Genomic DNA, 15,225 nt, shown 5'->3' on the forward strand with positions numbered 1-15,225 from the left:
CGCTTTTTAAAATTTTAAATATACAACCCTTTCACTAGAATAATCCCCATCATTCATCCAAAGCATATCCGATGCTAATTATTCGCAGTTTAAATACAGAGATTTATGGCATTCGGTTAAAGACATTATGAGACATAAATTCCTTCCTCTCCTTCGGACACGATATCACATAAAGTAAAGCCAAGGTTCCTTGACGCAATTTACGATCGGAGCTTTGAGCTTTGTTAAGTTTTGCATAATTCGCGTGTGGGTATATGAAGCTTTGTATGCTTTCTAAATACGATACCGTTAAGAAAATTATTGTCCTCATTATTTTTGTCATACGGTGTCATTTAATCTGACGGCTTTCGATGAGAGGTGATAAAAAATAACCGAACTCTCGGCAAAGTGGGTTAAGAAGCTTTCGGAGAAATACGCTAATTAATCTAGTTGTTTATGTGTGTTTGTAGAAAAGTAGAAAGTGACCTGCGTATATTTGGTGAGTATGTTATTTTTAATCAGATTATACAGAAGAAATACTGAGACGTTTAACAATTATTGTAAATTTGTATATGAGAACAAAACGTTCTTATCTGCGCGTAATTGTTCATTGTTAGCAATTAACCATTGTCAGAAGTACTGTTAACTTTAACTGTTTTTTGTCGATGTTATGCTTTATATTACATACATGCGAAATAAACGATATCATTCATACTTGCATTGCCTCAAAGCTACATGAGTTTTGATACTCAGCGAACGGTTCAAGTTGCCAGTCTGGTTTATGCATTGAAACGATCTTATATATTGTGCCATTATATTATATTATACTTGCATTGGATGTTCGCACAAACCATCAAATGACTGAAATGAATATGTGCAAACTGTGTATACTGCAAAGAGCTAGCGTCTCAATGACAACTAGTTTAATAAAATTGTTAAAGTAAATAAATAAACTTAGCACATCTCAAGTAACAACTTTGGTTAAAAATAAAAATATTCATTGTTAATGTTTATTATTTTATAAATTCTTTGTTAACTACAGAGATGCAATTTTACAACTTTGATTGTAATAAAAATTATTATTAATATATCATTAATATTTAATATAATTTTAATCTGATTCTCAAAACGACAGCATTTCCTGAATTTTGGAAATGTACAAAAATAACACCATGTGTATTGCAATAATACTATATATGACTTTTTCTCACGCATTGGGATAACCTGTTAGGTCACGATGGTTTTTATTTAATTAATTTAAATAAATAAGTGTTAATTATAATCTATAATAAATTAATGAAAAATACCCTTATGTCAATAGCAATGTAACCTTTTTTAAAAAATGAAACTCAGATTAAAAATATTTTGCTTAAAAAAACTACGATTTATAAATACTATGGTTATTTCTATTTCTAAAATATATTCAGCAATTAATTAAAACATCATCGAAAACAACCATAAAATTTAAACACACCTTAAAATACAAAACACAATAAATTTACGCTTCAACAGTAATCGATCACAAGGCACTTTACCATTTGCCATTTGACACTTTTTCCCATCTCAAATTTATCATTTGAACTTTTCGACCATGACGAATGATCAGAATGGAATTTTCTTCCATTATCCATCGGACATCACATAAAACCGGTCAATTCGAGCTAATGCGTCAAAGCAAAAGATCAAATCCGGTTTTGACGCGCGTTAATTATCCACAGCCAAGGGCCATTATGAAAATTTATAAAATTTATTATAATGAAACGCATTTTAGATCAATGAAATGGATTTTTAATTTGAATCGATGCCATACATTATATTATATATGAACTCAATCTAAATATACATATATGTATTTGATTTTGCATATCTTATCGCCAACTAATTTTACATGTAAGCCAAAACGATCGTTTTGAAATTTAAGCGTTTTCATATGTAAATCATATAAGATAAGTATTCCATTTTTTTTCTAATGTACCAACATAATAAAATGTTAATGGCTTCCCATTGATCAGATTAAATCGCAACAAAAGGAAAAGGAAGTAATATCAATTGCCTAATTATTTTATGAAATTACATTTCTTAATTTTTACTCCCACACTTTTGATTGTATATTTTTAATAAATTATATAAGCTTCAGTTTATATTAAATCTAGTGTTATCTCACGCGTCGCCAGTTTCTCAACTAATCCTTCGCGTAGCATTTTTTTTATTATTAAGTTACATACATGTAAAAAAAATACAAGATGATTAACGTCTGCCATGTTACTAAATTTGTCTCGCTTAGATTTTATCTCTCGGATATGAGATACGGATAATTCGGTGAATCTAATGTCTCCGAATACACAAGAGAGGCTGTCTCGTTAGCTGCATATGGTAAATGGTTAATTGTTTGATGCCACAAAGGCGTATTATTGACTTGGAATGATGAGAAATTTCACTATCTGATTGTGTAAGGATAGGTTTATTTTTTATGTACACCGTGTGAATCTTATGGTTTATCTGATCGATGTTTTGCCTTTTTTGGTGATGATGGGATTGCTTTATTAGCTTATGGTATTAAAAATTGTAGACGCTTTCGAAAAACAAAACAGTGATGGTATTATGGATAATGAAACGAGATGAAAATCTATTTAATAGCCATTTCAACAATTTTTATAGTAATGAGATTGAATTTTAGATTTGTGTTATTGTGTTATTATTTCATATAAAATTTAGTATATTTAGTACAAAAAATATACGAAATCAAAAGAGACGAATATCTGGGAGTGCTTCTTATAATCCGGAATGGAAGGTAACCATTTCAAAACATTTAATAAAAAAATAATGTTGACAACCATGATATTTGGCTTAAAGAAAGGAGATTATGAAGTCGTATATTTGCCAAAAGACAGTTATTAATTGAAAAAGAGTGACGCTCATTAATGAGAGTAAAATAAATTTATACGGGTTAGATCAGGCGCACTACGTTTATCGTAATATGGTGAAATATATAGCTAAGATTATTTACTATGCACCTTCAAAGAAGCAAATAATCTGGGGAGTGCTTCTTATATTCTGGAATGGAAGGTAACAGTGAAGGCGATTTTTTTTAATTTGATTTATCAAAATGATTTTTTTTTAAATTTAATTAATGTTGTAAAGATGATATTATAAAATATTAAAATAAAATTCATATTTAATTGAAATATATATACAGAAAAATGTTAAAAAAATATTAGACTGGCCGTGGAATAAACTTTAAATATTTTTTTAAAGATAATGCGAGAAATGTTTTCAGGCAACTGTGCGAAATCTAGAGAACCAATTGATATGGGGGTGCTTCTTATGTTCCGGTTTAGAAGGTATACACTTCTTCAGTGAAACAGTGATAATAATAGCACGTGGGTGCAAATTTGCTTTGTTTCTGCAACATGTTAAAGGGCAAACAGATTGTAAAAATAAAATTAAATCTTTCAGAATTAACAGAAAATGAAGAAAAATATTTTTGGAATTGCAAAATACTTAATTTAACCGATAATTTTTTAAGGGCAGTAATTAAGAAAACAATAAAACGCAAAAGGGGTTTAATATTGTGTATTCTATTGTTAATCATGGATTGAAAATTTTACTTCACACATTTACTTCAATCACATTTTTAATATTTAGACTTATTTATTTAAAATACGAAATTCAGTCATTATAAAAATGAAAATTTCACATCTTTTAAGAACGAAGATTTTTATAAACAAGCGATTTATTTTTATTATAAAATTTAATGTAAAAAATGCTACATTCAGATTTTTTATCTGCATGGAAATAGATGGGCAATTTATAAAGTATACTGTATAACTGTAGGAATTTATCATGCATAATCACTAATTTTGGGCCATGAGAATCACTTTTCAATTAACGAATTGCGAGTCGACGAGAGATTAATATTCTTGTCGACCGACCTCAGTCAGCTTTTACTGTGTTTATTAATTGGACAACTGAGATACGAGAAAATTTCAACTGCACTATTTTCGAGCTAAAGACGTATTGATAGGTCGACGGCAACGGATGATCCTGGCTTCAGGATTGATGCTACTTACGTTGCACGTCACGAAAGCTCCAATTTTTAGTCATTGGATTTGGCTAAGACTTTAACGTCCTTTTAAAAGAAGACATCGCGAGAAGGAACAGTCGGTTTATTGTTATTTTATGGAGCAATTAATAGTATATACATATATACATGCGATAAATATATAGTCAGCAGATAATAAGAATTTAAAATAACAATAATTTATTATTTTATAAAATAATATTCGTGTTTTTTTTCTATTTTAAATATGTACACTGAGTGTACATCACAGGAACACAGGATTTTTTGGCACCATAAGATGAAAGTCAACGTATATATTTATAATAATTGTTTAAATGCGTCTATTAAAAAAGTCTTAAGTGCGTCTTTTATTCCTGGAAGTCTCCGTCAGGATATCGGCGCAAGACAATGTTCCTCTAAAAAAGCAATCAAAACAATTCATTGTACATTCAATGAGCGTATATTCAAAGAAACACTTTCTAAAGCTGCTGAAGGGTGGTGTCGGCAATCTAAAGATGTCCGGTATCTTTCAAATGCATACTGTAGAGTGCCATCAAGGTATTGTGGCGATAACTACAGTTTAAAATCGTACAAAAAACAATACGCAAATATTTTGTCTAAGAGCCAAAAATCATGTCTTTTTTTTAAATAAATAAAAATCGATATGGAACTAGATATGAAACAACTTAATATTTATGCTTGAGATTAACTCTAAGATATATTTCAATGAAGCTCTATTATTATATAGTATTATTTTTAAGCAAATTGGACTTAAATGGGAAACACTGTATTTACGTTTTGATTAAATGTTTGCTATAACTGATTTTCAATTTGATTATTATCATCAAAACTTTCATCTAATATAGTTCAAGTCAATAATTGTAGATCAATCTATATTTTAGAAAGGCGCAGATAACAAATATGTTGATGGATATATGTATACATATATTTTTAATAAAAATAATAACTATTATTGACAATTTGAATAAATCGTCAAAATATTGAAATTTATTTATTAGACTCCAACGCGCGGCGAAGAGCGAAACCCGTACTCTTTTATTACGATCGTAATATTTACATTTTAATACAATTTACTGCTTTTCACATAGCCGTCTATGTTTAAATAACATCATAAACTATATTTTATTACTATGACATGCCATTCAGATTATATCAATGTCACTCGGCAACAAAATAAATTATATATTATTGTTTCACGCTCTTGATTCGAAAGACGAAAGTATGATGATGTATACATACATATAAAAATATAAAGTAGATCACACACGCTAGACGGCAATCGGAGATACGCTCGTTGTATTTTAGAATGGTCCGTTAAACCATTTTTCCAGATCGTTTTCACTCGGCGCGATTTATCACCATTAATTAACGGTTAACGTACAAAACGATTAACTTTAATTTTTTTCAAACCGAACGGAAGTATTCGTTTAGTTTTAGCATACTACATCGATCACAGTTCATAAGTGGAAAACTTTCACGTCGCTAAACGCTTCAATTCATCAATAAAACCATAACCAAATATATATGCATGGAATCTCAATATTTATAACTCGGACCATATACCAGTTAAACCGGTCGCATATCCAATGCTTTATTTGACATTGCACACACACAGTAATGTATGTATTGAAATTTATTTACAACTCTGAAAACGCTCTACAACGATTCCTAATTATTTTTTATCCGAGAATATATTGGGCATCGTGTCCAATTAATTAGTTATCTAGGAGCTGTGTTGATACCGAACCAGTACTAATTATTTACAACCCGGTTCAATAATAATAAAAAAAAGAGTTTATTGTAACGAATCTTGGATTGTAAATGTGTTGTTTCAAAATATATTTTAGGTATTGGAAGACATATGTGTTAGATAAAAATATAAATATATATGTTGCGATAGTTTTATGGAAGATATCAATAAACATAAACCATTGAATTGAATCGTTAAAAAATACGATAATATCAAACCATTAAGTGCCTATAACTTGATTGATGATTTAAACTAAGCACTTCACACAAATGGTTCGCTAATTTATATACATATACACCATATCATTATCACATATAAAAAAATAATGATTACATTATCGTGAGAACTATCAAAAGCTCATTTCGATGCTCGCGTACAGTTTTAAGTGCATATTATATTCTGATGTAAGAACAGTTAAAGTCACACGCTTAAAACGGATTTAGTGGAATAAAATTTATTATCAAATAAGCATTGACAACTTCTGAAATGTAAATTTTAAACTCATAAACTAGTTCGCCCCAGTGCGAATTCCTTGGACCACCCACGTTGGTTTATTCCTGGTGCTACTGTGGCTAATTTTTTTCGTTATAAATTCTGGTCTGGTTTTGTTTCAGGAAGGTTTATGACATTTATAGAGACCTAGGGTTGAGGTCAGAAATGTTGATAAATCTGCCTGATCTAATTGGCCTTATTTGTGCGTGTGCGAGTATGCCTTATTTTTAGAAAGTTTTATATTGTCCGATAATGCAGCGTAACGTTATTAAAAGCTCGTTAATGTGTGGTTAATTACGTTATTGTATTATATGTTATACGTAATCGTTTTTAATAATGTATCGAAAGTATATAAAAGTAGTTTAAATTAAACTAGGAAAATTTTAGTTTAATTTAAAAAATATTACTAAAACTGTTATAACATATAGTTATTATTGATTTATAAAACATACTGTTTAAATATGATCTTTAGAAAAATATTTTGTATTTTATTAAAGTATTATTTTGTATTAAAAATCTAACCATCATGACATACTAGATTTCTCAAATGTGTAATGATTTTCGTTTTACAAACGATAATTAACATTAAAAAAAAACATGATGCACATCTAAATTAGATAAGAACTTTCCATATATTATTTCTAGCTCCTCATAGCTATCGTCGAAAACATCATTGTGCTTGGCAAGCTCGTTAAAAAGCTGGATTGCTCTTGAAAGAAAAGAGTTCTCAAGCGCTGACGTCTTGGCCGCAGCGGTCAAAAATAAGGGACGCGATCGCAACTCTCTGGAGGACTCTAAAACAGTCAACACAATCCTTTTGCAAATTTAAAAAATGCTCCATTAAGTAGACGCTACGCCGATAATGCAATGAATTTTATCCCAGCGCTCCTACTAAAATGGCACTAGGATATAAATATGGATTCAACCCATATACCTTCTTGTAGAAATATTTAGGATTTTATTTTAATTCTCATCAACAACAAGGACTACTTTGTTTCACTCGGATTCCATACAATGAAGCCATATTTAAGGACGCATGAACTAGCGTAGCGTATTGTAGTTACACGCGCTTCGTATAACGAAGCAGAGCATCCTCGACGCCTTATCTAAAAATATCATCCCTGCTAGAACGTCATTCTACTAAAAATGCCTTTGCCTAAGCTGTAAGAGTATTCCGTAAAATAAAGGAATTTGAAAAATGTGACAACGTGACACTTTTCGATGATGAAAGGTAGTCGATTGTCGATTGACTACCTCCACAGTGACCTCAGGTCTTTCTGTAAAAAGAGTTAATCTAAAACCATCAACATATAATAAATATTCCAAGTTATTAATTGCCGCATGCATATCGCAAGAATCAGAGGACCCAGGTTGGAACCCTGTGGTACACAAGAATAAGTAAAATACTCGTATGAGCGACGATTGCTATTTATAAGACCATTAAAAAACCGAAGTCTCTCAGCTTGCCCTGGATTTTATATTTGAGGAATTTTGTTATTTTGTCACAAGAAGTTAGTGACCATGGAACGACGCGGACGAAAACCGCGTTGTTGGTTTACTAGCGTTTACCGACAGTGATCGTAGATATATCTGTAAAAAAATATAATAAGCAACATAGCAGGTGCCGACGGATTTATCAATTTTTTTGTGGATCTTTACAAGTCAGGAAACGATGAAATTTTAAACGACAAATTTAGAATGAATCGTAGGGAGAAAAATAGATTAATCGGAATATTAAGTCAGGAATAAAGTCTGGTCTTTCAGGACTACTCGATTTGAGCTTCTCAAAACGGTATTGCATGTCTAAAATGGCATTTTAATTTATGGCTGGACTATCAGTTTGTTATCATTGCGTTCGGGAGTTGGATATGATTCGTCATAGACAGAATAAAAATACGAAAGTTTTTCCATCGCAAAGCATCACTGTTGGCGCAGATTGTACGCACCGCAGCCGATGAATTTTCAAAACCTTCTTAACACTTTCCAAAAATGTGAGACATATTTATTTTTAATTATTGTCACAACGTCTCTTAAAAACCATTTTATGTATACCCATTCGCCCGTGTGGATTATTTCTTATGGATCCTGTTTCCCGGGGAAACATTTGTCGAACACACCGTAAATTTTGTCATATAAAGCGGTAAGGGTTGCATTCAGATTGTATATAGATCATAGACTAGCGACAAATTGTATTTTGACAACATGGTATTAAGTAAGTCTGAATTTTAATTTATTTAAATATTGTACATATATTTATCAAACTAATATTTTATAAAAATGTAATTTAGCTCGTTATTTATGTAATATTGTTACAAAAAAAATTAAGAAAAAAGTACATGTTTTATAAAAAAAATAAGAAATTGGAGGCTTTTAACAATAAAATAAAGACTTTTAAAACGAAAATGATTTGTTATAATAATGAATTTATAAATCACCCAACAAAAATCTTTGCTTTTTAGCAATTGAATAGAAATATTGCACATGTCATGTAGAACACATAGTACTGCACAATAACCACAAACGTTCAAAAGCAATTATTAACCACTGGAGACACATATTCTGAGAAATTTGAGATAGATGCCCAAATTTCAAATAAATGCAAATAAATATTTTATATTTTTTCGCAAAAGTATGAAAAAAATAGAGAAACTACATTTTTTATTTCATTTTTTTTAATCACTTCGATTTTGAATGCCCTAAATATTTTTTAATGCTAACATATGGGATAGATACGATAATTTTCAAATAATAATAATGAAAATCAGAGTAAGAAAATTGGAAAAAAATGTTTAAAATACGTGTCTTTAATAATCAACTATTATATAATAGTATCATAACAATTTAGCACTTCTAAGGCACGCTCAGACACAATACTTCTAACTGCACTACTTCATTGCACGCAACATTAAGTATTTTTTTATTTTATCCATCTTTCATCATTATTAATCATAAAAATCAAATTTACTTTGGGCAAATCCACCGTTCATTGCCAATCCATCAGATCGCATTACACATAATCGTAAATTATAGGTGTCTTTTTTTTAATAATTTCGTTGCACGTCAAGAACCGTACAAGACACAAGGAACTGTTGATCAATCACGTGTTCTCGGTTAATCTCCTCAACCGATCCGCGACAGCTAACAGTGGTGTGATTGATGAGAACAAGATTCAGCATGATTTATTAACGGCGTAACGAAGGGGACGCATTCATTCGTCCCCTTTTCCTTTATTCATCCAAAGAACACCCATTCCGAGATCACGTCTATATACATTTTTCATCTCGACTCATTCAAGTCATTCGGAGGTTTGTCGGCTAATTGATATCGAAGCGAGAAGAGCTTTCAATGCGCACTTTTCGTGAGAATGTAATTTAGGAGTTGCGTGTTGAAAAAATGTTATCTTATGTATGGCACAAGACATTAGTGCAGCAAATGAGATTATTCTTTCGAGGCGATCAAAAGAGACAAAGGGGTAATAAAGCTTTAATTTGAGGCGTACGGCAAACAGTATAATGGCGCCAAAGTATACATGTTCAAGAATGTAACGTGTGATTATGTATAGTTCTGGATGTTATAAAAAAAGTATGTTTAGATGTTAACGTAAGGTGCTGTATTTAAAAATATTTTTATTACAATTCAAATTGATTGTAATTTATTTTTCTGTGTAAACTACTAAATAGGCGCATTTAAAAAAAGCTTCTAAGCAAATTAGTAAAATAAAGAAAAAAAAACATAATATAAGAACAAATTTTATTTTTATTTTAAATTTTAAGATAAATAAGTATTTTAAAAATAAGCTTGTATTTATAAACTAGACTCTTAAATTATTACACATAATTGCTATGTAGAGCATTTAAAGTAGCCTGAGTATCTCAAGAATACAATTTGTAAGGTTCTCTTTTTGTGATCATCAGACATATTTATTTATGAATAAAAATATGAGCAAAAATATTTCATAATGATTTAAATTTATTGTAATTTTATTTTTTAGTAAAATATTGCATGCATTTAGTTATGGTAGAAGTCCAACTAGCTGCATTTAAAACTCTGAGATTATATAATAATATTATGTTAAGGAAATAACTCACCAGAGAAAATACCTGATAATATAAAAGAATAATTAAAAGATTTCATGGTACCACCTGTTAGCATATTCATATTATTAATCACTCGAAAGCGACAGAAAAACTTTTGTACGTGAAGAATGCGTGATAGACAATGCGTCTACTTGCATAAAAATCGCTTTTGTCGTACACCCCTTGTATTAAAGATTTAATTTTTTTACTTCGCAGTTTCACTTCAAGGCGTAAACATATTTTGTTGAAAAAAATCTGCATGCGATGCATTGACCCACTAACATTCGCATCTGTGATACGCTAGAGGTGTCACGAAGAGAGCATATAAAAGTTTGACAATTTGTCACATCGGCAGACGATCAAACGATTTGAAGCAAAATAGGCAAAGATGATCAAACGCTTCGACATGAGCTTACATTCGAGGTAAACTTTGAAAGACACGCGAGAGGCATCAGCGTATCACCAGAGGACATCACGACAATTCTAGATTCTACGAAATACAACTTGGCACTTGTTTTCTACGATAATAAATTATACTTAATAAAAATAAACTATCTATTTTGGCTATCAAGTCGCACACTTTCAGTCGAAAATCATTAATTTATATATAAAAACATAATATAAAATGGTTTAAAATTGTAATTTAGACAATTTAATGTATAAATTAGCTTTAAAGAATCCAGGTACATATAAAAAAAGCCCGATTATTTTAAGAACATAGCACATAGCACAGTAAATATTCCCCGTCATTAGGAGAGTATTTTTTTGTTGCGAAATAATCGCGGATATAATATATCACCGGATCCACAGGATTCCCGTTGCAATGCAATACGACCTTGGACAATGCCCATCAAACTAATATCGCTTTCTAAAGGCTTATACTTATTTTGTCATTCTAAGAAGCGACTGAAGCGATTGGATGATCGCTGCATAATTGTGATTGGTCAACAAGTTTTGCAGCTCTGGACTCTTAAGCCTGGACTTCGATGAGGAGAAGGTAGTCAAGAACAACCACTTAAAGAGACCAGCAGATTCACCCTGCCTGGCAGACGCGCCTCCACTGACAGAGGCGAAGATACGACTTGAGACTTCCGAACACGATCATTGCAGCAAGAGAAACTGCCTCCAGACACTCTCGCTACAGGCACCTACAAGACTTTTGAGGACCAACCACGGCATCATCCTTGCGCCAGCTTCTCCACCACCACTCGGAGAAAACATATCGCCATTTATCGTCTGACGCAATTGTAATATTATATAATCTAATAAAAACACTAACTAGATTTCACAAAGTTCCTCACTGGCTATGAAGTCATCGCCCCTTAGTTCTCAAACCTTAAATATTTATGAACTAAGCATATAAGTAATTAATACACAAATTTGTGTATGAAATGGATTAAAAAATATAATCAAATGGAATATTTGAAAGTAGCACGAGTATTTTAAGAATAAACTTAAAATACACTTTCTGTAATCATTATTTAGATTTATTAAATAAATGTGCATAAATATTTCATTACGATTAAAATTTATTTTAATTTATTTTTCTAAGTAATATATTATAGTAGTGGATTTAAAAATAGCCTCTTATCAAATTAAAGCTCAATAAAGATTAAACATAATTAAGTAATTAAAATGAATTGTATTTTATTTCACAGTTTAAAATATTATAATGACATGAATATAATTAACTTGAAAGCAATTTTAAGATTTAACTTATATTTATAAATTTAACTTTTTAATACTTAATTTACAAATTTATGTATGAAATGGTTTAAAATTGTTATGTGGAACAACAAATTTGTAATTTATACTTCACTTTCTATAATTATTAGTTAGATTTATGTATCTAATATTTCATTACGATTCAAATTTATTGTCACAATAAAATATTAAAATGACGCATTCTAAAATAGCCTCTTAGTTAATTGATTTAATTACAAAATAGATTTCTATGAATATTAGTTACATTTTGTAAGAAATATTTTTGTTTCAAATAAATGCTTTTTAGTATAAAATATTTAAATGGTTCATTAGAATAATTCCCTGATTTTATTTATATTTTTATGATCAACTTTATATTGTTATTATTTAAGGTTATTTGCTTTTCAGTTCCAAATATAACGGTAATATATTTAAAAAATATTCTAAAAGTACTTGCACTAGCAGTGAAGTGATTATTATTTAAATTTGTGGATAGAAGCAATTTCCGTTACGTTTATAGTACATTGTTGGAATTCTAACAGCTCTTACCAGTTTTCTTATCGAAATATTATCGAACAAGAACGACACCAACGTCGCGGAAATAAGAATATTTACGACACCCGACACATTGATAAACTTAATGTGAAGATATGCAAACTGCACACACCATCGAGGTTTAACAGAAACCAGTTAATATCCAATGGTGTCCAAAATTGAATTAAATATTTTCGTTGAACGTTTATTATTAAATAGTTTTAATGAAAGCTAAAACGAAAATTGAACTAGATTAGAACGTCTATACTTTACGTTTCGTGTTGTGTTGCATGCAAGTAATTTTTTCCCATTTATGTACTTACTGGAATGCAATGGTAATCACTGAGATTTGCTCCAGATCAATTACCCTCGCGTCTCGTAACACATCATCAGGCAAATAACAGTGGAAAAGTAACGTGTACAAAAAAAAGTACAGACAAGAAGAAATGATGGAAAAAACATGGCCGAGATGAAAAAGCGAGATGTCGATTAAACAGAGGCGTCGTTGCCATTAAAACCTCGGAATACATCAAACATCTCATTACGCCGTTTTATTATCGTTATTATTATATATTTTTTATATATGGCCCGTTCGCCGGTCATCAATCATCGGATGGATGAAGCCATTCTGACGATGGACTATGGTGTAAAACCTTTTTTGAAGCTGGAGAGATATGCATAGAGAAAAAATATGTACGACCAGTTAGATTTTTCATATTAGATGAACCTGCAATTTGCTTTTTTTGTATAATTTTTTAATACGGTACCGGAAAAATACGACGTGATGATATATATGCTAATATGATATTCAAGAATGTCATTAAATACTATTAAGAAATAAAAAATAACAGTTTTTAATATCACTTGTATCTTGAAAATTGAAAACAGTATCATCTTTATATATATATTTATTTAAATTAAATCAAGACCTATCAAATGCATCACGATATTCAAAAGCCAATACAAAGTATTATTAAAATACGGTTAACTCATGTAAAACCTTGTCAAATGCCTTCTCAAAATCTATATATACGACGTCTACTTGAATTCCCAACTATATACGAAATAGATATCAATGCGCGGGAATGCTGAAAACACAAAATATGTGTTTCGTTGCACTCTACAAACATATATGTATATATATATTTTTATATACATATTACTATTTTTGTGAATAGTAATTTAAATATGTATTGATCGTTAAGTTTACATTGATTAGACTTTTATCAACTTTAAAACGTTTATTCGATATTAAGCACCCTAATACGTCTCCGGTTAAATATAATTTTTATTCATATTGATTTAATTAAGCAAAAGTTCAACTAGCAACCACATAGTCTAATTAGCTGTCATTTTTTTCGATGGTGAATCAAAATCTATTATTGATTGATCGCTCAATCATTTGATTGATAATTTAAAAAAAAAACATATATACACAAAAAGCGAGTTGATTGTATTTATTCTTACCTCATCAGTGTCGTTGATGACAGCCGCACAACTCTGCAGCATAACACCAACCCTCTGGACATCTCCCCTGGCCGCAACATCCCTCAGGGCGGCCCCTGTCTTGGGGCCAACCCCCGAAGTTCCTCCCGTCGGAGCCATGGAGAGTCATTTAAACCGCCTTCGCTGAAAATTAAGATATAAATTTAGTACCAAAAAAATATACACACGCTCTCCATCACCGAATCTAATCGAATGGACCATAATTTTAAAAATCACAATAATACTCTTGCAAATTTACAGACGCGGCGCTCGAGGCGTCGAAGTGTAAAAAAATACACTACATTGGAGACGAAAAATAATTATTAAACTTAGTGTTTATGACCGAGGTATAACTGATAGTTTATTGGTGTTATTATGAGCTTGGTGGCGATTGATAAAAAATGAGTAATTTCTGGGCTCATTTTGATTTGGAACGGTTGAGAGTTTTGAAACTCATTACGCCCACTTTGGGTTTTGAATAATTCATCTTGTGTAATTAAATAGGTAATTAAAAATTCTTATGGGTTTCGTAGAATAAAGTAAAAATCATGTGCTTAATTACTGTATTTTTTTACATATTATATGATAAACATAATTAATGTTTTTATCTGTAAATAAATTAAGATTTCACTCGATATAACTTAATATAAAATAATAATAAATAAAATATTTGTTTTATATTATATATAAATATTTTTTTACTACTATATATTTTTTATTATATTTAAAGTAATTTAAAACAGGCGTAAAAATATATTTATTATTTAAGTTGATATGTAAATAAAAACAAATAGATTTATTTTATATAACATATAGATAATATATTAAAAAATATCATAAATAATGATATAATATCAAGAAAATTACTATTAAATAAAATATAATAAATCATATATTGATATTTTAATTTTATTGAATGATTTAACAATAAGTGTAAATATTTTTTCTCTGTAATTTATGATAAAATAAAGAGACTTATTTTATAAAAAAATGTACATAATGTAGATTTATAATTTACAGATAAAATGATACTAAAAATATTTTACGGATGTTATTACTTTCCGGTGTTTAATTTTTTATATGTATGTGGTTATAATAGTATAATTATAAATAATATTGTTATA

The 15,225-nt window shown here is 29.9% G+C and overlaps 1 protein-coding gene across 3 annotated transcripts in view; it reads right to left on the bottom strand.

The window, feature by feature from the left end:
- Nucleotides 1–15,225, bottom strand: part of dgo (ankyrin repeat domain containing protein 6 diego) — a 98,368-nt gene that overhangs the window by 44,349 nt on the left and 38,794 nt on the right. For all 3 annotated transcript variants that reach the window (XM_088198814.1, XM_088198813.1, XM_088198815.1), the window contains one exon: nt 14,084–14,245. In XM_088198814.1, coding sequence (XP_088054940.1) covers nt 14,084–14,221 — 138 coding nt within the window. In that variant the 5' untranslated portion in view covers nt 14,222–14,245. The remainder of the gene's footprint in view (nt 1–14,083; nt 14,246–15,225) is intronic.

The sequence above is a fragment of the Plectrocnemia conspersa genome, unplaced genomic scaffold, assembly GCF_051122295.1.
Source record: "Plectrocnemia conspersa isolate PC_06_02 unplaced genomic scaffold, ASM5112229v1 ptg000011l, whole genome shotgun sequence".
Taxonomy (NCBI): domain Eukaryota; kingdom Metazoa; phylum Arthropoda; class Insecta; order Trichoptera; family Polycentropodidae; genus Plectrocnemia; species Plectrocnemia conspersa.